The sequence below is a fragment of the Acanthochromis polyacanthus genome, chromosome 19 (genome assembly GCF_021347895.1).
Source record: "Acanthochromis polyacanthus isolate Apoly-LR-REF ecotype Palm Island chromosome 19, KAUST_Apoly_ChrSc, whole genome shotgun sequence".
NCBI lineage: Eukaryota > Metazoa > Chordata > Actinopteri > Pomacentridae > Acanthochromis > Acanthochromis polyacanthus.
In genome coordinates, this window is record NC_067131.1 from 13,025,163 (window position 1) to 13,048,083 (window position 22,921).

At 42.1% G+C, this 22,921-nt stretch overlaps 2 protein-coding genes across 7 annotated transcripts in view; one reads left to right on the forward strand and one right to left on the reverse strand.

Annotated features, from left to right (window-relative positions):
* The first annotated feature begins 262 nt into the window (after nucleotides 1-262).
* On the forward strand, nucleotides 263-14,360 carry LOC110970348 (ataxin-2-like protein). Of its 2 annotated transcripts, XM_022220605.2 has the most exons (24): nucleotides 263-496; nucleotides 898-1,007; nucleotides 1,915-1,954; nucleotides 2,545-2,601; nucleotides 3,015-3,086; nucleotides 3,253-3,412; nucleotides 4,273-4,394; nucleotides 4,574-4,665; nucleotides 5,324-5,572; nucleotides 6,407-6,858; nucleotides 6,938-7,024; nucleotides 7,142-7,255; nucleotides 7,442-7,522; nucleotides 7,716-7,777; nucleotides 8,700-9,043; nucleotides 9,150-9,219; nucleotides 9,564-9,698; nucleotides 10,155-10,218; nucleotides 10,952-11,133; nucleotides 11,717-11,858; nucleotides 11,980-12,089; nucleotides 12,731-12,910; nucleotides 13,359-13,524; nucleotides 13,621-14,360. In XM_022220605.2, the coding sequence occupies exons 2-24, from the start codon at nucleotides 955-957 to the stop codon at nucleotides 13,668-13,670; spliced, it is 3,084 nt and encodes a 1,027-aa protein (XP_022076297.2). In that variant the 5' UTR covers nucleotides 263-496; nucleotides 898-954; the 3' UTR covers nucleotides 13,671-14,360. The 2 variants fall into 2 exon arrangements, with proteins under 2 accessions (XP_022076297.2, XP_022076296.2); XM_022220604.2 differs by having other exon boundaries at nucleotides 263-1,007.
* Nucleotides 14,361-14,451: 91 nt separating this feature from the next.
* LOC110968257 (ADP-ribosylhydrolase ARH1-like) overlaps nucleotides 14,452-22,921 on the reverse strand; it is a 32,684-nt gene continuing 24,214 nt past the window's right edge. For all 5 annotated transcript variants that reach the window (XM_051939486.1, XM_051939485.1, XM_051939484.1 and 2 more), the window contains 6 exons: nucleotides 20,934-21,042; nucleotides 20,524-20,622; nucleotides 20,059-20,164; nucleotides 18,371-18,637; nucleotides 17,162-17,376; nucleotides 14,452-15,073 (listed from right to left, as the gene is read on the reverse strand). In XM_051939486.1, coding sequence (XP_051795446.1) covers nucleotides 14,925-15,073; nucleotides 17,162-17,376; nucleotides 18,371-18,637; nucleotides 20,059-20,164; nucleotides 20,524-20,622; nucleotides 20,934-21,042 — 945 coding nt within the window. In that variant the 3' untranslated portion in view covers nucleotides 14,452-14,924. The remainder of the gene's footprint in view (nucleotides 15,074-17,161; nucleotides 17,377-18,370; nucleotides 18,638-20,058; nucleotides 20,165-20,523; nucleotides 20,623-20,933; nucleotides 21,043-22,921) is intronic.

The window sequence follows — 22,921 nt, forward strand, 5'->3', positions numbered from 1 at the left end:
TGAAATATAGAAATCAAGTAACAGCAACGTGGATGCGGAAAAGTACAAGAAGAAGGGTTTAGCACAAATCCAGGTGTAAACAAACAATACTGGTGGTTTGTGAGGTGACTGCCACGTGTACAAGCAGAAAGCCGTGCGTTACAGATTGTGCCCCGAGAATCTATCGGTATCGATCACCCATTGATTGGTTTGCACGTTTATCCCCACGTACGCGCGCTCACTAGTAGGTCAAAAGCGCACGCGCACTCCTCCGCCCCCCTCCCCCTTCCAGCCGGTTTCCAGTTAGCCGCGCGCGGATTGAGTCAAGTGAGGCTACCGAGAGGTGGTGTTGACCGACCGCAGCAGGTTTTCACCGAGGAACCTGGAAAAAATACGCTTCCCGGGGCGACTGACAGTAACGCCGAGTCGTTAATTTTTAACGGAAGGGTCAGCGGTGCCGGAGTTCAGGCGACGCGAAGCAAAGAAGAAAGTAAATCCCGGAGGGAAAGCGCCCGAAGTGAGCCTGAGGATCAAAGCTAATGCTAACTTAGCCAGCTATTGCTAAATATTACACGGAAACTGGAGTCATTTAATTAGTCACTTGCTTTGACATAACCACTGTGGTTACCAAGTAGGTAGTCTGTGGGATTTTTTAAGTTATATGTTACATTTAATTTCATTACCGAGGTGTTTTGCCTTTGCATTTTAGGCCACAAGCGACTGGTGTTCACTTAGCAAGATTAGCAACAATAGCCGGTCTTATTGAGGTTACACCGGCTCTGCGCTCCTTAGGACAGGTGATACCGCTAAAGATAGTTCGCTTTCAAAGCAGCTTCAAATCGGGAGGTATCAGTGTTTATAAGTTAGCTTACACTTGGTACTGTCTAAGCCTTGTGCTTCGCAATGCTGAAACAACAGCAGCAACCCGGCTCAGGTGGGAGAAAGGCGTCTAACGGGACATCGGGCCCCGCCGGTATGTCTTCCCCAGTCAGCGGCATCAACAGTGGCAACAGGACACCGGCTGGGAGGTAAGCAGACGGGGGTTTCTGTTTCAGGACAGTCCGGGGATTGTCCTGTGACTCAAGAGGCCTACCGGTTAAAGCGCTGTGTCCCTAGGGGGCGTGACTCGGAAATAGAGCTTCTCTCCAGGCCAATGGGATTAGTTAATATTAGATTGACAGAGTTTATGGACCAATCAGAATGCTCAAATGGAACTTTAGTCGAATCAGTGAGGTGGGATCAACTTGGTGAAAGCACTGAGTGGCAAGTCGCCATAGATGCGATGCGAAGTTTATCTGGCCTGTCAATGCACGAGAAGGGCCGCTAATAATCGAAAAATGATTAAAAAAATTTACAACAATGCGCATTTGTCGCTAATAAAACCCTGAAATATTGATGTTATCGTTAACTATGCAGACATTTTGTGGCCTGCTTGGGGTCATGTAAGGTCTGATATTAACAGATGGATGTGTGTTTACTTAACGTCTTGTGAGCTTCGCCTTTGTTTTGTAACCGTGTATGTAACTAGCAGTGCTACAATCCCACGTGATCATACTTTATGTGGAGTGTATTGTAGTGTCCAAATTATTCATTTCATTGTCTGTTTTTATTTACTATATGTGATCCATTTCTAGCGATCTTTGACACTGAAATATGTTTTTGAGATGTTTACTGACTAATCATAGCATAACCTTCAAGATTTAGGCTACAAAGACGGCAGGTGGAAGCCAACCACTTCAAGTAGCTGTAAAGAGAACTCACTATGGGATTTTAGTGCAGTATGGATGTTTTATGAAATAGGAACTAGTCAGACCACTTTACAAAGCTTTTCAGCTTATCAAATATGTTGTTTCTATGGTATGTGATACTGACTTGACAGCCTTTGAAAACAAGTTATACTCCTTCTAAACAGCCAAACTGTCCTGTTTCCCACAGGAATCGAACTTCTGCAAAGCCGTCATTCCAGTCGTCTCCTGTGAGTATCCTGTACTAGAAAAGCTCAGCAAACAAACACAAAACAAACTGTGCACATTGTTAAAAATCTAAGGGGTGGTATTGAAAAATGTGTCCTAAGTCCTTACATTTTTATTTCATATTTAATTGCAACCATAATAACATTACATTTACAAACATAAGTACGGAAAAACATTTAGTTCTCTTCAGGAGATTGTAGTTAAAGTATGGGACTGTAACTTTATAAACCTCACTGATGTAAAACACATTGCATAGAAACAGAAAATATTGAGTGGGTTTAACTAAAGTTGATTCAGATCCTTGAGAATGGTGACGACCAGGAAAAAACCTGTGACAACAGATCGCATGACTGTGCTAAACTTGTGTTCGGAAAAGTGCTGCTTAAGTGGGTCTCCTGTATAAAAGAGGCATTCACGAGTTTTTGTAGTAAAGCTACTATTTCCTTACCTTAGGGTTACTGGTCAACTGTGTTTCACAGTGAAGCCTCTTGGCATCAAACCGCATTCTTTTTAAAATATCCCTATGTCACCAATTTTATATCATGTCTTTGATAAACAGTTGATTGATTCTTGTGTGTTTTCACTTGGGTAGGTGTTTGAGGGTGTATACAACAATGCCAGAATGCTTCATTTCCTCACAGCTGTTGTGGTGAGTTATTGGGCTTGTTGTCAATGTTCATGAGTATGATAATTATACTCAAAAAGTGCCTTCCATCTCATTATTTGACTTTTATCATAATTTTAGGGGTAGATATAACTTGTCTGCTATAAAACCATGTTTTCTTTCATCATCTGCTCTGTATCTGCTAGGCAGTTAAAAGTTATAGAAAGCTGCAGAAAACAGCTGGTCAGTTCCTTTTTCAATGAAACTGGAAAAGTTTCATTGAAATAGGAAGACTGTATATTATGTGTCACAGCTATTCCTGATCTGAACTACATAGAGTGTACAAAATATGTGTAGTTGACAAAAATATTTCCAGTTCTAGACATATCATTGACCTAAATAGCAATTTGTTCCTTTTCTCGTAAAATTAAGTTTATAAAATACTTCTTCCTTTGCAGGGGTCTACCTGTGACATAAGAGTGAAGAATGGCAGCGTCTTCGAAGGCATATTCAAGACTCTCAGTTCTCGGGTAAGTAGCTGATTTTAATCACAAAGGGACACACCTTCCCCACCCAAATGATTGAATCACAGTTGATAATCCATTAGTCTGACGATGACCTATTGCCAAGAGAAACGATGGCCTCGTCTCGTCCCTATACTGTATATCTGCCACCTTCCCAATGTCTCATTCTCAGTGTGAGTTGGCTGTGGATGCTGTACACAAGCGTAGTGAAGAGGAGAGCTCAACATCAACCCCACCACGGAGAGAGGACATCACCGACACTATGGTCTTCAGCCCCTCAGATTTGGTTACAATGACCTGCAAAGACGTTGACCTCAACTATGCCACCAGAGGTATGAAAACAAGCTCAGTGGGGATAAAACAATGTGTTTTTTTTCAGGACAAAATCCACTACCAATTCTTCGTAATGATAACCAATATTTGCAAGTGATATAGAAACAGCATGTGATGGCAGAGACCATGAAATGCATAATTTGACTACAAGCAACAGTGAAAGTAGCTAATTTTCTGACTTGTGGTCGTGGCTGTGCTTCTCATTCAGATTTTTGAGGCTGTGTCTCTGTTGGAGAGATGTGTCTGTGAGTTAGAAAAGAGTAGGAAAAAAGTTATGAGTCCTCCAGCTTGCGTTTGTCACCGGCCTTGACGGAAAATCTTTAAGTGAAATGGTTGGCCTGGCTACCACTTAAAGGCTTGTGCCTCTCAAATAGCACTGGCATGTCCGTACTTCCGTCCTTTTCTGACCCATCCTACCAACAGTTCTCTGCATGTTTACGTCACGTACTTTGCAGGATTTGCCTGAGCTACCGACAGCACACAGACGGATGCAGCTTATTTCACACGGCAAACTGAGATGGTCAAAGTTTGGTTTGCATTGTGTAGTGACTCCCAATTGTATGCAATTGGAATTAAACAATAACACAGCCCAAGTGTCAGTGACAACAGCAAAGCCAGTTTTTCAGGATTCTTTTGTTTGATTGGGGGTGGGGTGTGGTGGGATATCAGGGTAGGGGGAATGGTAATTCATTTGCAGCCAAGGCTCCCATTTTCTGCAGTGGAGTTAAAAGAAAGTAAATGGTGGTGAACCTAATGTTCCGTAATTTATAAACCAAACTGTAGGCTGCAGACAAGTCTTGGCAAAGAAACCAATTTTAGATCATTTAATCATGTCCCGACTGCTTCTGTGTGATTTCAGACACCTTTACAGACACAGCTATCAGCTCCACCCGCATCAATGGAGAACACAAAGAGAAGGTTTTGCAGCGATGGGAGGGAGGAGACAGCAATGGAGAGAGTTACGATTTGGACAATGATGCAGTGAGTTGCTTTTTCTCTCCTCAATGACCAGAATCCATTGAATGGCATGACATTAGAGATGAACCCTTAATTATCCATGCTCTATACATACAGCCTGTTGTTTAACTACTGCCTGTTAATATTGCATTATTGTGCTGATTACTGTATGACCTCATTAACCTCCCTGTGTGTCTCCTCAGTCCAATGGCTGGGATGCCAATGAGATGTTCCGTTACAATGAAGTGAAATACGGAGTCACATCGACGTATGATTCCAGCCTCTCCATGTATACGTAAGTTTCCATATGGGTTTGTTACTTTTATCTAGGATTTATAAGAAACTGTAGAACAAAACACATGCCTTTTTGTGATTTTTGAGCCATTTACACAATATGTGTTTGCTCACTTTAAAAACTTCTTATATTTTTTTTTGGTAGGAAGAATGGAAAAAACATGGAAGATGAGTTTTTTGTGTGTGTCAGTCAAAACAGGCAGTTTTAAGATGTTTGATGTAATGTGAGCAGTGAGACTTTGTTCAAATGAACTAATTCATACCACAAACCTTTGAATGTATGTCTTGCATATTGCATCAAGATATTTTTCATTGTATAGATTCTATTATGAGCATCCCTGGTATCAGTACAGGTCAAAAGAGAGAGTCTGTTCACAGAATTGCAATCATAATAGACTCTAATGTCCAATTATGTCATTGTTTATTGGTATTTATAGGTTTTAACCCCAGATACTGTACTGTCATTCTGATTTATTGAGATCTGAATGAAAGAGGGAGAGCAAAAATGACTGCAAACAGATTTCAATAATTGTGACTGTATGACACACAGCTCATTTATGAAGTTGTTTCCATTGATCTTTTGACTCTTCAAATGTTTTTAAGTTTTTTGTTCCCTTTTTACATTTTGTCTTTGTTCTACTTTCTTTCTCGACATCCAGTGTACCATTAGAGAAGGGCAACTCTGAGGTCTATCGACAGAGGGAGGCACGCGCTGCCCGCCTGGCCAGTGAGATCGAGTCAAGCCCCCAGTATCGCCATCGTGTCAACCTGGAAAATGAGGAGGGCAAAAGTGAGGAGGACAAGTACAGTGCTGTGGTGCGTGATAGCAACGATCGTGAGAAAGGCCGTGAGAGTCCCCGGGACAGAGAGCGTGAGAGGGGCCGGGACAGTCCTGGAGCCAGCAACAGGTAAGAGCAATTGTTTGTGAAAGATGTGTCAGGCAGGTAGCTAGTAATGTTTTCTAGCTAAGGATACCTGCCCACATAAATAAATGTTCTCAGAGAAGAGTTTGTATGTGATTGGATGCAGCAGAGACAAATTACTGGAACTGTCACCCTTTTCTTTAGAGCATGGCAAATTTTTTTTGTGCAGCCACTCTGAGTGTTTCATGTTAAAAATTTCTGAACTTTTCACAAAGGTGCTGCTGTTGTTACTGCCTCTTCTTTTCAGACAACCAATCATATAGATGTGCAGCAGCGATTAGAGTGGCAGCATGCTGTCAAGATATTGTTGTCATGGAAACAAACCCACATGCAGCATAGTAGACCGCTTTTTAAGAAGCGCTCCATAGTGCCCTGCCAGCGAAATAAAGACTTGTGGACCCATGGACACAGAAGCCATTGATTCAGACAGATGAAACTTGCTTGAGTTAATTAGATCATCTCCATAGATATCACACTCAAGTGAAAGTCTGTGATAATGCAGCTGAAAACACAATGGTTTTAAATAGCACGACCTTCCTCAGCATTTTGGCCTTCTGAGCACTTTGTTCATGTTATCTTAAACGTATCAGTCCTGCCTTGACTGCGGTATCGGCATATCATAGGAAGTAATATGACTAAAAGCTCCAAAACGGCTGCTAAATGCATTTGAAATGAGATTCTTTTTTCAACTGTTGTTTCCAAGTTAAAAAATAAAGAATTTTGAACCTCAACTAGTTTTCATCAGGTTTCTGTGCAGCAGCTGGTTTTGATAGTTTCTTATATCAACACCATGTGTTTGATGTGCTCTTCTTCTGTCAGAGAGGGCAAGTACATTCCATTACCTCAACGCCAGAGAGACATGAACCGGGAGCGAGAGCGGGCTGAGAGGGGTCCTGGTGGGCCTCCACCACACAATCGTCTAAGTGGAGGTTACCGCTCCACCCCTCCATCGTCCTCTTCCCCCAGACCCCCGCTGCCATCTGCTGCTGGACCTCAGCCTGGTGTCTCCCCGTCAGAGCGAAGCAGCCCTCTGTCAGGTAGAGGTGGAGCCTACACTCCTCACCACCCACAGGGAAGCCCCAGTCCAGGCCCAGGCTCTGGTCCTACCAGCTCGTACACACCTGCCTCTCCTGGAGGACCAGCACCCACCCCAGCCTCTCATTCAGCTGCCACATCCCCAGCCAGCCCCCCTGCTCCACACGGACACGCAGTTCCTCTTTCCCACTCACTCCCACACTCGCTCTCTGATGCTGGCAGACCTGTTAATGGAGGTAAGTGCTGTGTCCAAAATGGCTTTAGCAGCTGTAACATCTGTATATGTTGCTAAGACAGATTTTTATTGTCTTTCAGTTTCAACTAGAACATCTCCTAAAGCCCAAAGACCTCCACAATCGAGCAGGACAGGACGCACTCCAAACTCTCACACTCAGTCCACAGGTCAGTCTCAGTCACATTCAGTCAGCTGTTGTTGTTTTTTTTTTAATTTTCACCCATATTGTTGATAAATTGTGCCTAAAATGTAACATGAGTTTCTGTTCTCTCATATTCTTGCAGCTACTCGCTCTCCTAAATCAGGTTCTTCCCAAGACTCGCTTTATTTGGACACATCGTCTGTCTCCCTGCCTGCGCAGAAGACATCTGGCCCTGCCCCTCTCTTCCCTGTAGATGGTACTGTCCCCCCTTCTTCCTGTTTTTTCTGTTAAAAATAATTAAGAGTCAAAACCATTTGTAGCCTATAATGACATGAGCTTTAGTGAGACAGTCTCACTCTACAGCAGTAAGCGACTGTTATTCAAGGAAGGATCTAATGAGGTGCTACAACTACTTACTTCGCCATTTCTGTCATCTTTACAGTGAATGAGATTCTTGGTGCTGCTGCAAAAGAACGCTCTGCGGAAAGTCCAAGCAGCACAGAGGAAAGCAAGAGCAGTAAAGGTGTGTGTACTTTAAATTGGTGCCAGTTAAATCCTCAAAACTGCTGGACATCTCAGCTGGACACAAAAATTAAAAACTCACATCGTCTTGTGCCTCATTCTGTCACCTTTCCATTTCTGACGGTGTGCACATAGTTTGCAATTTCCAGAATTTCACATTTTAATTAACTGTTGTTCTCTCTCACTTCCGCCAGCTCCCTCAGTTCAGCAAAGGTCGCAGATTGAGGAGCTGCGGAAATTTGGCAAGGAATTCAGGGTAAGAGATAGACTGTCATTCAATGAAGTGTGAAATTGAGAAATCTGTGACGAATCAAGGGGCTGTGTACTTCGACATCACTGATGTCAAACTTACCCCAGAAAACATCTCATGTATGAGACTACATCCACATTAATATGTTTTTATTTTAAAACAGAAACAATCTATCAGAAAGTGAACACGGATATGCACATTATTGTTTCCAAAAGTTTCTGCCTGAGTGCATCCAAACTGAAATGTATTTCTGGAGATTTCACATTAAAATATCATCAGCAGCATTTTCCAATACCCTCACCTCACAGAGCTTTTAGCTGTGCCAGGCAGTGACTCCACAGGAATATGTAAAATGGTCGTCCGCTTGATTCCCTGTTTGAGTGGTCTTTTGTTTGACAAAGCCAAGGTAGCCCTGCAGCCACATTTGCAAATATTCAGATGCTAATTGTAGCTATCCAGAGTCTTCACTTTTTTATCGGGGTCTTCTGACCACTTTCTGGGTTTGCTTTATAGCCAAAAAACTGGTTTTGCTAGTGTTAGACCTCTGTGAGGTGTGGTCAGGGCTATTATTCCAACAACCAAGACTCGTCTGACTACTCAACGATGGCCGTTGTATCGGTGGGGGTCTCACAACGACCATCACACTCACAATGACCATCGTTGAGGAGTCAGACGAGTCTTGGTATTGGTTGTTGGAATAATAATAGCCCTGACCACACCTCACAGAGGTTTAACAGCTGAGGCAAGTGTTTTGCAAGATGTGTTTTTGCAATTTTTAAACATTTATACACCCAAATAATCAAGAAAATAATCAGGTGAGACAGACCGATTAAGCGATCATTAAAGTAGTTTTTCGTCATAGAACTAATGTAGTACTGGTTATCTCTCATCAGTTGGCACTATTTTCATCTGCTTGTCTGTCTTCCAGCTCCAGCCGAGTAGCATCCCCAGCTCTCCCAGTTCTCCGGCAGCAGCAAACCCTCCTGCCGTCCCTGAGGTTACCCAGCCCGGTTCTGCCAAGCCCTCTCCATCAGACGCTCATCCCGCTTCAGAACCGAAATCTCAGCCTCCAGCTCCCAGTCCATCCCAGCCTCAGGCTTTACCAGCTCCCACTGAGGACCCCTCCAAGGACACAGCAGCTGCACCCGGCAGCACCGCAGCCACCGCCACCACAGCACCCCTCTCAGACAGGCAGTCCCCGGCCGCCCCTCAGCCAGCCAGGACCCCAGGAAGTGAGGATGCCAGGTCTGAGACGACGGAGGGCGTGGCAGAGTGAGTTTCCAAAAAGAATTAGAGACTCTTCACTGTGAAATGTTTGAATTTGCTTACTTATTGCAAATATGATCTTATTTCCTAACACTTGTTTTGTATCTTCCAGCCAAGTGAAAAAATCAACCTTAAACCCCAACGCTAAAGAGTTTAACCCGATCAAACCTCAAATGAATATGGTAAGCCTGTTTGTTCCTGTTACATCCTTCAAATGTCATCAAAGAAATGATACTGGTTAAAGTTTGAGTAGTTTATAGAGAGCGCTTCAGTGATGCATCAGAAATTGCATTGAAGTTCAGTTTCTCTCCTAAGAATACTTTTGTCTGGTCCAGATAATTTTTGTTGCATATTTTATAGTTAAAAACCTCGAAATTTTTGATATTATTTTAAATATTATAATTTGGTATACATAGGAAATTACAATGTGTGATTATAGTATACATTTAAAATACAGATGTGTGGAAACTGCTTTGTCAGGCTGTGACATGTGGATTTATGTCCCTCTGGGTGTGTTACCATACAGGCGAAGCCCAACACTGCACCCACCCCACCTCGGCCGACTCCTCCAAGCCCAGTGGTCCTGCAGCACCCAGGTGCACAGGGGCCGCTCTACAACACTCCCTACCTCTCCTACGTCTCACAGATCCACTCTGTGCAGGTGCGTACACAAATCCTTTGACGAACAATGTGCTGACAGCTTGTCTATGATTTAATAATGATAATTTTTACTAATACTGACAATAAATTCTATCCCTGATGAGACAACGTCTGTTTTATTGAAGTTATGGACAACAACTAACAGTTTATGTTGTTAAATAATCTGACTACGCTAACTAATTTAGTCCTCACTCAAAAAATACAAGATACCCAACAAAGGTGAGACTGAGGTGACACCTCAGACGTCCTTGAAATGCAAAGACTCCTTTTACTTTAATAAAATTGTAAATATCAACATTTGCTAAGCTGCGATCAGATTTTTATTTTACAATGTGCTATAAACATGATAGAAATTCTACATCTTTTTTTTTTTCAATCTGTTTTTTAATTTTTTCTGTCTTATAATGCAGCAATAATTTTTCTTGTCTTTAACCCGTTGATCTTTTCTGTCTTTCAGCCTCAACAAATGTACCAGTACACCATGTCTGCAGTCAGCCAGGGAAAATACCCCAGGACCAAAGGTAAATGCAGTATTTTTCTCTCCAATGTTCCGCATCTGCTGTTCAATTTTCAGTTTCATACCAATTCATGACTTATTTTATCTCAGGACACTTCAGCTCCAGTCAGCTCTAGACCTTAAAGTATTACAGAGAGAAACCCAATGAATCTGGCTATTTCCTTGTAGCAGGCAAAAAATAAATAAATCACCCTTTTAACAGGAATACGCCACCTGTCTGTGCTTTTCAATTTGTTGTTTTCCATTTGAAACTTTTTCAAATTGGTTCAAAATGAATTTTCGGTCAGCTCACGGTAAAGCCTTTACGTCAGCTTCACAGAAGGTGCTGAGACTGCAGGAACACTGACTTTAGGATTTTGTCAGTGTTCCTGTCTGGTGAGGCGCTGTGTATTGTAGACGTGTCAGGCTACAGAGTTCCAGCTTTCTGTCTGTTTAATCTACTTCAGAAAAGGCAATCTTCGTTTGCGTAAGATTAATGAAGATAAAAGTTGTTTGACAAGTTGTGTTGAAGTGTTGCTCTTCTCCGATCAGAGGCTGCAGATAGATCATTATTATTTTTACTTTGTGCTGCCTCACTTAATGATCTTTCTACTTATTTGGGAACTTCACCCACCTGTGCACCAAAGTATCGCACAAAGCGAGCCTTGTTTTGTAGTGATCACTGCGCCACCAAAATATGCCTTGGATGTTTTGTCCTCTTTGTTGCTGTTGTGGTAATAATTCTCTCCTTTCTCTAGGCTCAGTAGTGGCTCCACGCTCTGACCACGGCACTTCAGCTCCCCCCATGTTGCAAGCTGCAGCATCTGCAGCTGGAGCCCCCCTGGTCGCGTCCCCCTACCCCCAGTCCTACCTTCAGTACAACCCCCAGCAGTACGGCCAGCAGCAGGTCATCCAGGCCATGACACCCTACCCTGGACAGGTAGGACGTCAAACATCCAATCTGGTGTTTAAATATCGGTTGTTGGCTTTAAATAATGGTTCGTAAAACATTTGGTAACCATCATTATTTTTTGTTTTGGAGAGTTAATTATTCAGCAGTGGTTAATAAAGAGGGCTTGACTGATGAGGTCTTTTGGGGACTGACACCAGTTGTTAGTCACGAAGGAAACCATTAACCAACATACATATGTCCTGCTGTCAAAATGGAGAATAACTTCATTGCAAAACTTCACTGTCTTTGCATCAGTTAAATAAAACAGTTCAACATTATTCCTTCATGTTTTTCATAGGCTGTTATTTGTGACGTGTAACTAATCAGTGCTGTGAGTGGGATATTGCTTTAGACCACAGGGTAATGACTACAGAGAGGGAGAGAAACGATTGCATCAGAGTCAAAATAGCGCATTTTCACTTAATTAGTTTCCTTGGGAACTGGTGGAAAAAATCAGAAAAAAAGCTAAATATCAGATCCAATAATAATCCGTTACCTCCTAAGTTATAGCTTGCTTCCACATTTAAAGCAAAAATAGTAACTGTGTCTTATTCGTTCTTCTCCTCTGCAGCCGATGTACTCCATGCTGCAGGGTGGAGCCAGGATGATAGGTCAAGGTGGGGGTCCCCACCCACAAGCCCTTGGACCACCAGGAGGTCCCCAGTTCCCCACACAGGGAGATGGACCTCAAGGACCTCAGCAGGGCATCTATGGTGAGTGCTGATGAATATGAAAGACAAAATATTCAAATTTAAGGATAAAACCACACCACTCTTTTCATTTTTTTTTTTGACACAAAGTCAGCCCTGACATCATTTCCTGTCTTCTGTGCAGCTCCACAGTCGTTCTCTCATCACTCGGGTGCAGTTCATCAGCCACAGCCCTCTAGTACCCCGACAGGCAACCAGCCCCCACCACAGCATGCTGCACCTAGCCCTGGACAGGTGAGATACCCTCACAGAAATCATTCTCTGGGGCCGCAACACCTGTGTAGTGTTTCCTATGTGATCCCTCCACTCCCTGTAAAAATACAGTTTAAAGTCCAATCAATAAGGTGTAATTTATCACTGAGTTTAGGTTTAATTTTACCTCTAAGTAAACACGAGTTTCACTTTCACACTTTTTAAACCTATTTTCCACTTATTTTGTCAACAGACATTTTAGAAGTTACTTGCGTACCTCTAATTTTACTTGGATGTTATCAATGTGCTGAATGTATGAATTTGTTTTCAGATTAGTCATTGACAGTATCATCTATGGGAGGTTTTTGTTTCAAAACATGTCGGTAGTGTTTGTTTAAAGTATACTTCTATGGAAATATAGATACACAAGTGTGGTGTTTTACTGCAAGAAATCCCAGCGTTATGCAACTCTAAGTATTCTACCTCTGGCGTTATTCATAGTGAACTGTTTTACTTTATGTTTTAAGTGATGTGTTTAGAAATTGTGACTTCATAATGTCCAGATAAGAGCAGAAACACACGTCTACTTTGTTCTCGCTTTTGGAGTAGGCCTGTCCTTCAGAATCAGCTGCTGTGATTTATTTATGATCTCCTGTAATTTTTAACGCCATGTTTCCTTTCAGAATGCCCAGTCAGGCCCACAGCCTCAGTCCTTGTACCACTCAGGTCCCTTGTCGGCACCCACCCCACCCAACATGCCACCAGGCCACACGTCTCCACAGGGCTCTTACCCCATTCAGGGCTACAGCATCCACAGCCATCAGGGCATCCCACCCACTTACCCCCTGGGACAAATAGCACAGGTATGTCTCTGTCGTTACAGTTTTCATACTCGCCATAAAAATTTGTATTTTGGGGGTTTTCTTGACTCAGAATGGGTCTTTTTAGGGGTGACTACACTTGGCAACAAGCTGATTTTGGATCTGTTGACAATAATTTGTGCTTTTTCCTGTTATTTGTGACTGTTTTGTTAACACAGAAATGTCTATTATGTTGAGTTACTGAAACCCCAAATATCAAAACTGGGTAAAATAAATATCAATTGCTATTTTCATCCTCAATCATTGTTTTGCTACTGATGGTTTCCCCTCGGAGCTTGCTAAAAGCTCTGTGAGTGGCGCCAACAATTCCTCTATGGAGGAAAAAACCAGACTTTGATGACTGTGTGACTCTCCAGTGTTGTTTCAACTGTTGTTATAACTGATCTAAACTATGTCCGTTGTTTTGTCGTTCATGTCTTTGCCTCCCCAGGCCCATGTACAGGGAGCCATGTCAGGTCCTCACCACTCTGGCAGCCACGGTCAGCCCCAGTTAGTGATGTTGCCTCCTCAGCAGGGTCCCGGCGCCGTGCCCCAGCACCCCCAGCACGGACCTCAGCAAGGAGCACACCAACACTTTTACATAGGACACCCACAAGGTAAGAACCCCCGCCTCTTAACCGGTCCAAAAATAGTGACTGTGGCTTGAAATGTCGGTTTAACAATTTCTGTTTTTCTTGTTTTGCCTCCCACAGCGATGCAGGTACAAACACACCCTGCTTCCTTCCATGCACCTGGAAACTAAAGCCCCCTTTGCCCTCCCAATGTCCAAACTGTTGCCCCCCCACCCCACCTGCTGGATGTGTGGCCCAGAATCACTGCCACTCATACAAAGAAATTCCAGCATTATGACAGGAGGAGAGAAGAAAGTCTGACAGCACCTTATTCTTCTGCTGTACTATTCTTCACCTGGGTGTCGGCCTCAGACGAGGAGGACCCTTTAATGCTAATGATGAAGGTGACAGAGTGCAGCAGCAGCAGCAGCGTCCGACCTCCTGCTGCTATCCGGCTCTTCTCTCCAACTTCCCTTTTTTTTTTTCTTTTTTTTTTGTTTAAAGAGACATGCGGCACCTTGTTGGGCAGGCCAGTCAGTGAGGGGAAAACCAGATGGAAAAAGCAGCAGCGGACTCTTTATCTTCCCGGAATGTGTTTTTAGCCTTGTGGGGTTTTGAAAGTACCATGACACAAAATGGGAAACACAGACTGTTGCGGGATTCTCATGAAAAGGAGGGAATTGAAGACAAGAGGGGATTTTTAGCTTTTTTTTTTTTCTTTTTTCTTGTTTTTTTTTTTAACTTGATCCAGTAGTTCAGACCAGCCCCTTTGTTACCCTTCCTTCTCTCCTGTAGGAAAATATAATTAATAAAAAATGGACAAGACAAAAAAAATTAAAAAAAACAATGACAAAAAATAAAGTTTTCAACTCAACTACAAAGCTTTGTTTTTGCTTCATTTATTATATCGCTAATTGTGCTTGGGCTGTTGCAGCTTTTCTTTTCACTGCATGAAGTGACTGTTAACAGAGATAATGAGGCGCAGAAATTTATTTTTCATTAGACAATAACAAGAGCACACTTAATCTGAAGCTCACTTAGCATTTGCTATTATGTCAGGCTGATAAAACAAAGTAATTACCTCCCAGGGGACTTCTTGTATTTGTTTCACATTGTCATTAGCGTGGATTCGTTCTGCTCAGTGGAACCCTGCATGTTAATTTAAAACGGTCACTAGAGGGACCCCTCTTTATACGCCAGCATCACTAACGGCACCATGAGGCACACTGTCCTTGTTGTGACTCTTTGGGTTAGTAGGACACTTTGCCTCCCCTGCAGGCAAATGTGACACCACGCTTTACGGCTCGGTGACAGCGCTCGAGATCGATGTACTACTGAGCGGACCAGCTAGTTCTACGTCAACGTGTCAGAGTGTGTGGCCTAGTTTCTCCCCGCTGCAACATGTTAGGACAATGCTGTCAGTGCAGCAGGCTGTGGCAGCCATCTCAGTGTGACAGAGCATAGAGCTGCTCGCCGCTGCGCTCCAGTCGGTCCCGGTACTCCAGATTGGAGTAGTTGCCTTCAGGGACCCCGTTTGTGTCGTAGAGGAGACCCCAGCAGCAGCAGGCGATCACGGCGGTGCTGTCGCTGTCGCCTGGACAGGATCAGAGAGAGAGAACAGGATGAGAAATGTGATAAAGCATGACTGAGTTTTATCTTTGTAGCCATTTTAACCCTTTTATGTCCAACATGTGTCAAAAGTGACCCAAATCCAGTAGAAAATGAGTATCTCCTGACCCACACAGTGCATCAGAGGGTTAACAGTGACTGTATCAACCATAGATTAAATGAGAGTAATGTGAAAGTGATGATCGGACAGCAACTTTAGGTGAATCAACTATGAACAGATGATCAAAACTTTATGGTATTCTAATTATGTCAGCACAGTAAACAGTCATCTGCATATTAAAACATCATCAGTGCAGAATGACTTTAAACCATGAATTCATAGTAAGAAGAAACAACACAGAATACAATATGGACCCATGATGCTACAATGCCAAACTTGACATTCAATATTATGACTGAAGACCGTTTATACCTGCAGTAAAATCTTCTATTATCAAATTTACATTAAGTTCCTATCTTTATTTTCTTGTTTTCTTAAATTTAGTCTCCTGGTGTAGTATTTCATATTGCTTTATTCACAAATTGTTTTCTGTCATGCTTTAATTCAATCATGAATATTGAGATTTTAGTTTTTTTTTAACCTTTTGAATCTTACAGTGTAATCGCAGATAAGAAAAGATAAACTTTATGGATCGCTTCACATGTACAGATACGGAAATAGCATGATGGATAAAGGTACCCAAATTGTAAGACATAAACAGTCAATTTAACAGTTCAGTCTACTACGAATAGGCAGATTATGTTAAACTATAATCCATTGTTTTTGCAATAACTTCATCCTTTAGCATAAATGCTTCTTATTGACTAATTGCTTTATTAATTCAGTTTCCTTTACACTTGCCACATCTACACAGCTGCTTCTCAATATAAAGGCAGATGACTAGTTAAGAGTTTAGATCTCACCAAATGTAGCAAAACATCTATTTAAATGTTTAGATAAGGAGCAATGTTTACAAAAAGTGTTAACAAATGTGACTTGTGGCTATGAGGTTTAGAGTTTCATGAATGGAAGTGCTGCGACCATCTGTGTAAATCAGAAGACAAAGACAACAGCTCTACTGCTAAAGCAGGAATAATGTAGCCTAGCTTAGCTAGACTGTATTCCCGTTATAAGGGATATACGGGAATACGGTCTAGCCCTCCTCCATTGACACATTTTGACAGGTTTTCAAGCTCTGAGCAGATCAGACCGAACCAATCAGAGCACCAGAGGCGGGAGTTAACGATGCGTCATCTTCAGGGCCGAGTTGGCGACCGCAACAGAGCGAGGTTTCTCTCGTGCGCTTTCCTCTGTTTTGCACGGGCTGAATTTGTCCTTAAAACCTCAACAAGAAGCAGCTCTTAAAGCTTTTCTTTTTAAAAAGGATGTATTTTTAATTCCGACAGGCTGTACGATAGAATGAGTAATGCTGCCCTCCACTGTTGGAAGGGAGAGCTTAGATTTTCCTCAGGACCCCTGTACGGCGAAGGAAGCTGTTAAAACTACAAAACATCATGGCGGAAAGGCAATTGTTAGGTCGCTTAGTGATTGCGTCACACATGTGTTATGCTGATTGGCTCTCTCCAATTCAAGCTGTGATCAGTAGTCCCGCCTCTGGGCTAGATTTGGTTCAATGGAGCAGTTCCAGACTGGCTTTATGTGTATTTGTAATACACAATATAAAGGCTGTCTGGTCCCCAGGCAAGGAATAATGCCCCATTCAGTGGAAACTGGGAACTCAGAATTCCTGATCTCTTGATGAGTGAAAATGTAAGTCAGTGCACCCAAATGATCTCCGACATGGTAAGTTTAAAGTCTAAAGCAATAGAAAATGCACCTTTTGAACTTTTTTACTTTACTGTTTCTTTAGTTAACTGAACTAACTTTTACTAAAAAGTAAAAGTAACATACTTTACCCAAGTCCAAGAGACACTGAACACATCATAAGGCTAAAGATCAACAAGTTTACTTATAATATTTAAAATTAGAGATGAGGTCTTCTGGGATTACAGTTAATGCAGCATTTTCCCAACAGCTTGGTGTACCAGAGAGACATTTTTTGTGACCTCTGACCTCCATGGAAAGCTCCTCTGCTCATCAGCTCCTCCCAGTCTGGACCTGCTCCCAGCAGGGCGTCCAGCGCGATCATTGGAGCGTCGTGGCCGCTGCGTCCCCCCCAACCCGCCAGACTGAAGCTCTTGTAGGCTTCGTCTCGCTCAGCAGGGCCGTAGGAAGAGGGCCAGATCACAGGGCCGACCCCGTTAGAGAGGCCCCGCAGATCCAGGTACCTGTGGACGGAGGTGAGAGGATTTCTACCAGAACAGAAAGAAAAACTTTCTACATGCATGGAATGGAATATCCACTTTGTGTGTCCTCAATATGAAACACCAGTTAGCTTAGCTTAGCATAAGCACTTGAAACAGACCGCTAGCTTTGCTCTGTCCAAAGGCAACAAAATCTCAAAGTTTCATGCTAACACGCTAGCTGGTTGGTTTCTGATGTGCTTGTTTGCTATACGCTAATGTTCATATCCAAACTGTTTTGTGCCTGTTAAATCATTTGTGTTGTTTGTGGATTGTTGAGCTAGTTTTTGGTGTTTTTGCGCCAATAAGTGTTGTGGGGGTTTGACTAGCAACGGGCTACCATGAGAGAGACTTGTGTGGTAGCTAATAACTTCCAGACAGTATTAGTGCAGGGCTGTAGTTGTGTGCGATACTCTAAGATTTGATATCGATCATGCATCGGGGTCTGTGTGGAGAGTTATGTCATGTGGACCTTTGTGGAAAGTACAGTGCTGCCCTAACAATGGTTTAACCCCAGCATCTAAATCTAAATCAGAAAGCCAGTAAACCTTTTTTTTTCTAAAATGTCAAACTCTTCTTTCTCTGTCAACAATAATTACTACTAGGGTTATAGTATCTTTATACATCTTCTTACCAGCACACATTACATGATGCTGACAGCAGTGCACAAAGCATTTCTTTTTCTACCAACATCCTACAGTCACCAGGTGCACTAAGATGCCAGTAGAATACAAATTTGCTCGTGAGTTTGGTGGGAGATTAAGTAATCGATCAATATTTTGTGGGAAGCTGCAGTTTTGAATAAGAACGAGGTCTGTGCTGCTGAACTGCAACAACCCGATGACATTTCACTACGATGTCATGTCATCATCTGTTAACTTTGGGACTGAAATAGGTTAATAGGAGCTGCTGATGCTGCAGGCCTGAATCATAGCGCAGCACGACAGCCCAACAAAGCCTTGATTTCAGCAGCTCTTACCACTGCCACTTGTCACAGAAGTAGCTCCAGTCCCTCTCCGTCTCCTCCACTGCGTAGCCTTGACTCTGGACGAAGCTCTTTGCTATTGGACAGGCCTCGTTGATCAGGCCCAGACCCCAAGTCGTGATCGGCCTGCGCTGGACGGCGTACGAGGCGAAGAGGGCCGACGCCACGCCTCCCAGGAAACCAGTCGGGTGAGGGTGGGTCATCCTGCTCGTCTCCACGGCAACCGCCACCAGCGACTGCAGCTGGTCAGGCTTCGGGTACCTGGTGTGGATAAAATATTTACGTCCTTATCAGCATTTCCTGAGGAGGACACTTTGCTAATATTCTAATGAGGCTTGGATATTAGAGGTTGGAACAAATTAATTCTTAAAACGGTGTAGTTTGCAGTGGGGGACTCCATATCGTCTGCCTGAGGGCAGCAGCTCGTATTCTGAGTAAAGGATATGTGACGGCTCAGTCACGAGCCTCTGTGCTTGCCTGAGAATAGTTTGTTCATAAATCAACTGCAAGGATTGGAGTCAATTTTACCCATCACCTTCGTGGCCGAGTGCATCAAACAAGCCAGTTTTTTTCAACTTATGTATTTATGTACTTATATCAAAACAGATTTATCTTTTTTTATGGCACTCCTGTGATTCCATAGAACAAGTATGAAAATCAATTAGAAATGTAGGACAATATAAGGAAAACATCTTAAGTATGTAAAGTTAACTTATGACCAGTATTGGTAACAACAGTGGACACTTAGAAAAAATATGTACATATTGATTGCAGTTTTTTTGTATAACAAATAATGAAATAAATAAATTTTTTCTATCTTTTTTTCAAACTACTGCATCATAACAGTGTCAGAAGGAATTTCTGAGTTCTCTCTCCTTCTAGTCATGGTGGTGCTGATTCCATAGAGGTGCTTACAGGACTTTATGTTTGTGGTTCGGAGGAGTAGATACAACATTATTATCATGACTACACCTTGTAGATCAGTGGAATAATAATTATCACCTATTTGACCTCTCATACACGAGATCAACAAAACAGGAACGCTCTCATAGACAAACCCCTCACACAGCGCTACTAGAGGACAAAAACTCCACGGGAGACGTTTAAATTTAAAGGTCGTGTTGGTAACATGAGGTCAATTCTTGGTGACTTGAAAAACCTTGTAGGAGATCCAGGATTGATTTAGTCTGAGAAACCAAACAGTGCCGGCTGCTGCTGGATGATCTCAGAAGTGCCATAACTGTGATCGGACTGTCTTTGGAAGGATGGGAGTCCAATGTTTAGCACACTGAGTTCTTCTGTTGAAATGTGCAACATAAATAAAACAGATTTCCTCTTCCTGAGAACATTCAGCACGCCACAAACAAAGCCCAAACCCTGAGGAGAAGAATGTAAATGAGTCACGACAGCAACTTGCTTTGACTCTCTGGAAACATTTAGAAATATGAAGTGATGATATGAAGACAGTGTTCAGTTTAACTTCTAACTTACTTTTCTGAACTCATCCTAAAACTGCAGTAAGTTCACAAAACTCCAAACTCTTTCAAAAAAGAGGCTTCAGCACAACTCAGTTCATCATTAAGATGCCGCGCATCTGCTCAGGAAAGTAACACTTTTATCCACAAAAGAATCATAAAAACTGGCATGCATAGAGATTAGACAGAGTTATTATGTAGATCTACCTCAGGCCGATGCACATGGACCTCATGGCTGCACCACAGCCGGCTCCATGGGGGTTATATTTCACTCTGTAGCCTCCCTCCTGTCCAGGCTTCAGCTGGGAAACTCCTGAAAGAGAAAATGAGACACTTTAGCCATTTTTACCAACAGACATGATGTGATTTGAAACCTCATGCCGTCCTCATTTATGGGCACCAAAAAATATTGTTTCTTTGTCTGAAAAAAAATCCAAAAGTTCAGCAAAGAATTCCCCAAATTTTTGAAAATTTGCAAAACCTTCAGGAAGAAAATTTCAATAATTCCTTAAAAGTTTTATTTAAAAAAAATCTCTCAAATGTGGCAAGGAAATTCTTGTAAATATGTTCAAAAAATGAGTAAAAATCTTCCAAAAATTTTTTGAAAATATCTAAAATGATTACATATATATCAGTTAAACTTGTAATATTTTCTTTAAAATAAAGATTCACCTAGGATGCTGGAAGGCCCCGGTTTCCTCCCCTCCATGTCCTTCATCCCCTCCACGTACCGAGCTGCCACCTCATGCAGGAGATCCTCTCCTCCCTTTCCTGTGATGGAGATGACAACTTGTTCAAAACAGACTTTAAAGATGTAACTGATCTGTTAGCGAGGCTCGTTGTTTGTCTGATCACAGCAAAGGTCACGTTGAATGTCTGCCATGTTCCTCGCACTTGTGCAGAGTCTTAATAGAGCAGCAAATCAAAGCAAGGCTGGAAATTAGATTTAACCTTCACTTGAGCTCTTAAAGAGGAGGAGGGTGTGTTACATAAATCGAATCAGCTCCTCATCTTTAACAAAATGAGCAAAATGCAGACAGAAACCGGAGGAAGCAACGGGTTCAGTGTCCTGTTGACCTCACCAGTCGCCAGTCCTTCAGCCGTTGCCAGATGCAGAACCGTGTCGTCGCTCACCGGCCAGTTGGGGAGCTCAACTTTGATCTTCTTCAGACCACCGAGCTCCTGCAGCTCCTGCATGGAAGAGGGGATGAAAATGACATTTTGGAAGGATGATTTTGGCCAGAAGTCAGCAGTATCTTGCAGTTTTTGCCAAGAAACATGAGGCAACAACAAATCAGTCTGACCATTTAAATCAGTGCAACAAAGCTCTGTGTGACGAGTCCAAAGCCAATTCTGAATGCAATCCAAAGTAAAATAAAAAGATTTTGGATGCCTTCACTGGTGCATATCAAATCATATGAAAAATGAATGTGAAAAGCCTTAAAAAAAAAGAAATTCTAAAGCATTTTTCACAGTTATTGTTCATTTTCTTTGCAGATGTGCTCTAAAAAAATCACCTCATCATTGTGAAGTGATGAATTCTTTCCAAATACATACATGGAATTAAACTTGGGGAAACCAAATAACCATTATATATATATTCAGATTTTCATTCCATATATTCAGATTTTCATTCCATATATTCAGAGTTTCATTCCATATATCCGGACTTTCTTTCCTAAGGAGCCCCGGAAGGGACATGGCGAAAAAAAACAGGAATCTTGTTGGACGTTTTCTCTTTAGATGAGCTCTGCTGTGATTAGCTATCTGTTTTCATCGTTGTCACAGGCAACGGCGACTACGTTTGAGAAGACAGGTAATTTTTTAGAGATGTTTTGATTCTGAACACTGAACGTGTTAGCGTTAGCTTAGCTACTTAGCTTCAACTACGTTTATATCCACTGCGTAGTGGTTAAACACATGCTATGTGTTGATGATAATATCTGTTTATCTTTTTTGCTGGTCTTAAGGCTAATTACGAGGCAGAGGTCAGCTGTTTTGTGGACACATCCACGATCACGCCACTGGTGGGACACAATTGTACTGGATTTCAGCAGAAGGCTGCTGTTCTGTCCAAACTGTCATGAGACACTTTTACTGTGATATACCCTCCGCTGTTGTTAGCTTTTGTTTCAATACATTTTTTGAGATGAGGAAATCACAATTGCATGTTTCTACTTAAATGTCCTACTTTAATGACATAATATCACTACAGCATGAACTTTTTACAGTTTCCATAAATTTCACCCAAAAGTTGAATAACTGTGAGTAGTGCATGTAGACATGTCATGTAAGCACACTTCAATAATTTATCTGCTGCAGTAGTGCAGTTTATATATCTAGCTTGGTGTGACAGTAAAAGAACAACACATGTTGCTGATATGTTCCAGACTAAAATCTGCTTGAAAAGCACAACTGATTATCTGTCAAACTGTGTGTAACAGAGGTGTGCGCTGAACACTGAACAAAGTCTCTGTAGATTATAGACAAAATTTGCATCTCTCATCACAAATGTCTGTTTATTAGGAGCAAGAGTACAATACAAAACAGGTGAAGTTAAATAAAAGGTAAAAGAATTTACAAAAAACTTTAATTATTCATCTACTTCCTGAAAAGTTTGGTCAAAAAGACAAAAACTAATATTTTCAGCTGAACTAAAGACAGACTTTGTGATTTTTCTGTTCACATGTTGTGTTGTTGTAAACTTACTCTTTCAAATAAATAGCCGCCTAACCCCCTGGAAACCAGCGTTTGTCCTGTTTTTGTGTCGCTGCTTGGTTACTCTAGACAGCTGGTTGTAATGTTTTTTGAGCAACACACCATACTATGACGTTTTTACAGTGATGGTTCTACTATGAAACCAGTTTGACATGTTCAGGCATTTTGTGTGAAAACTCAGAGATTTCAGGTATCAGAAGGTGGTTTTCAACTTTCTTTGTTAACTTTCTGCTTCAACTTTAAACTAAATTTACTTCACTAAGCCAGCCCTCTGGACTTCCAGTAAGCTGTGTTCCTATTGGCTGTCCAGGTGGCTGCTTGGTGTTATCAGGAACACCTGAGCAGCTCAGTG

Bases quoted from the DNA above. Each gene is read 5' to 3' on its own strand.
- LOC110970348 (XM_022220604.2), top strand. From the start codon at position 883: ATGCTGAAACAACAGCAGCAACCCGGCTCAGGTGGGAGAAAGGCGTCT. The intron at 3,087-3,252 runs GTAAGTAGCTGA...TCTCATTCTCAG, and splicing joins TCAAGACTCTCAGTTCTCGG to TGTGAGTTGGCTGTGGATGC. The intron at 7,778-8,699 runs GTAAGAGATAGA...TCTGTCTTCCAG, and splicing joins AATTTGGCAAGGAATTCAGG to CTCCAGCCGAGTAGCATCCC.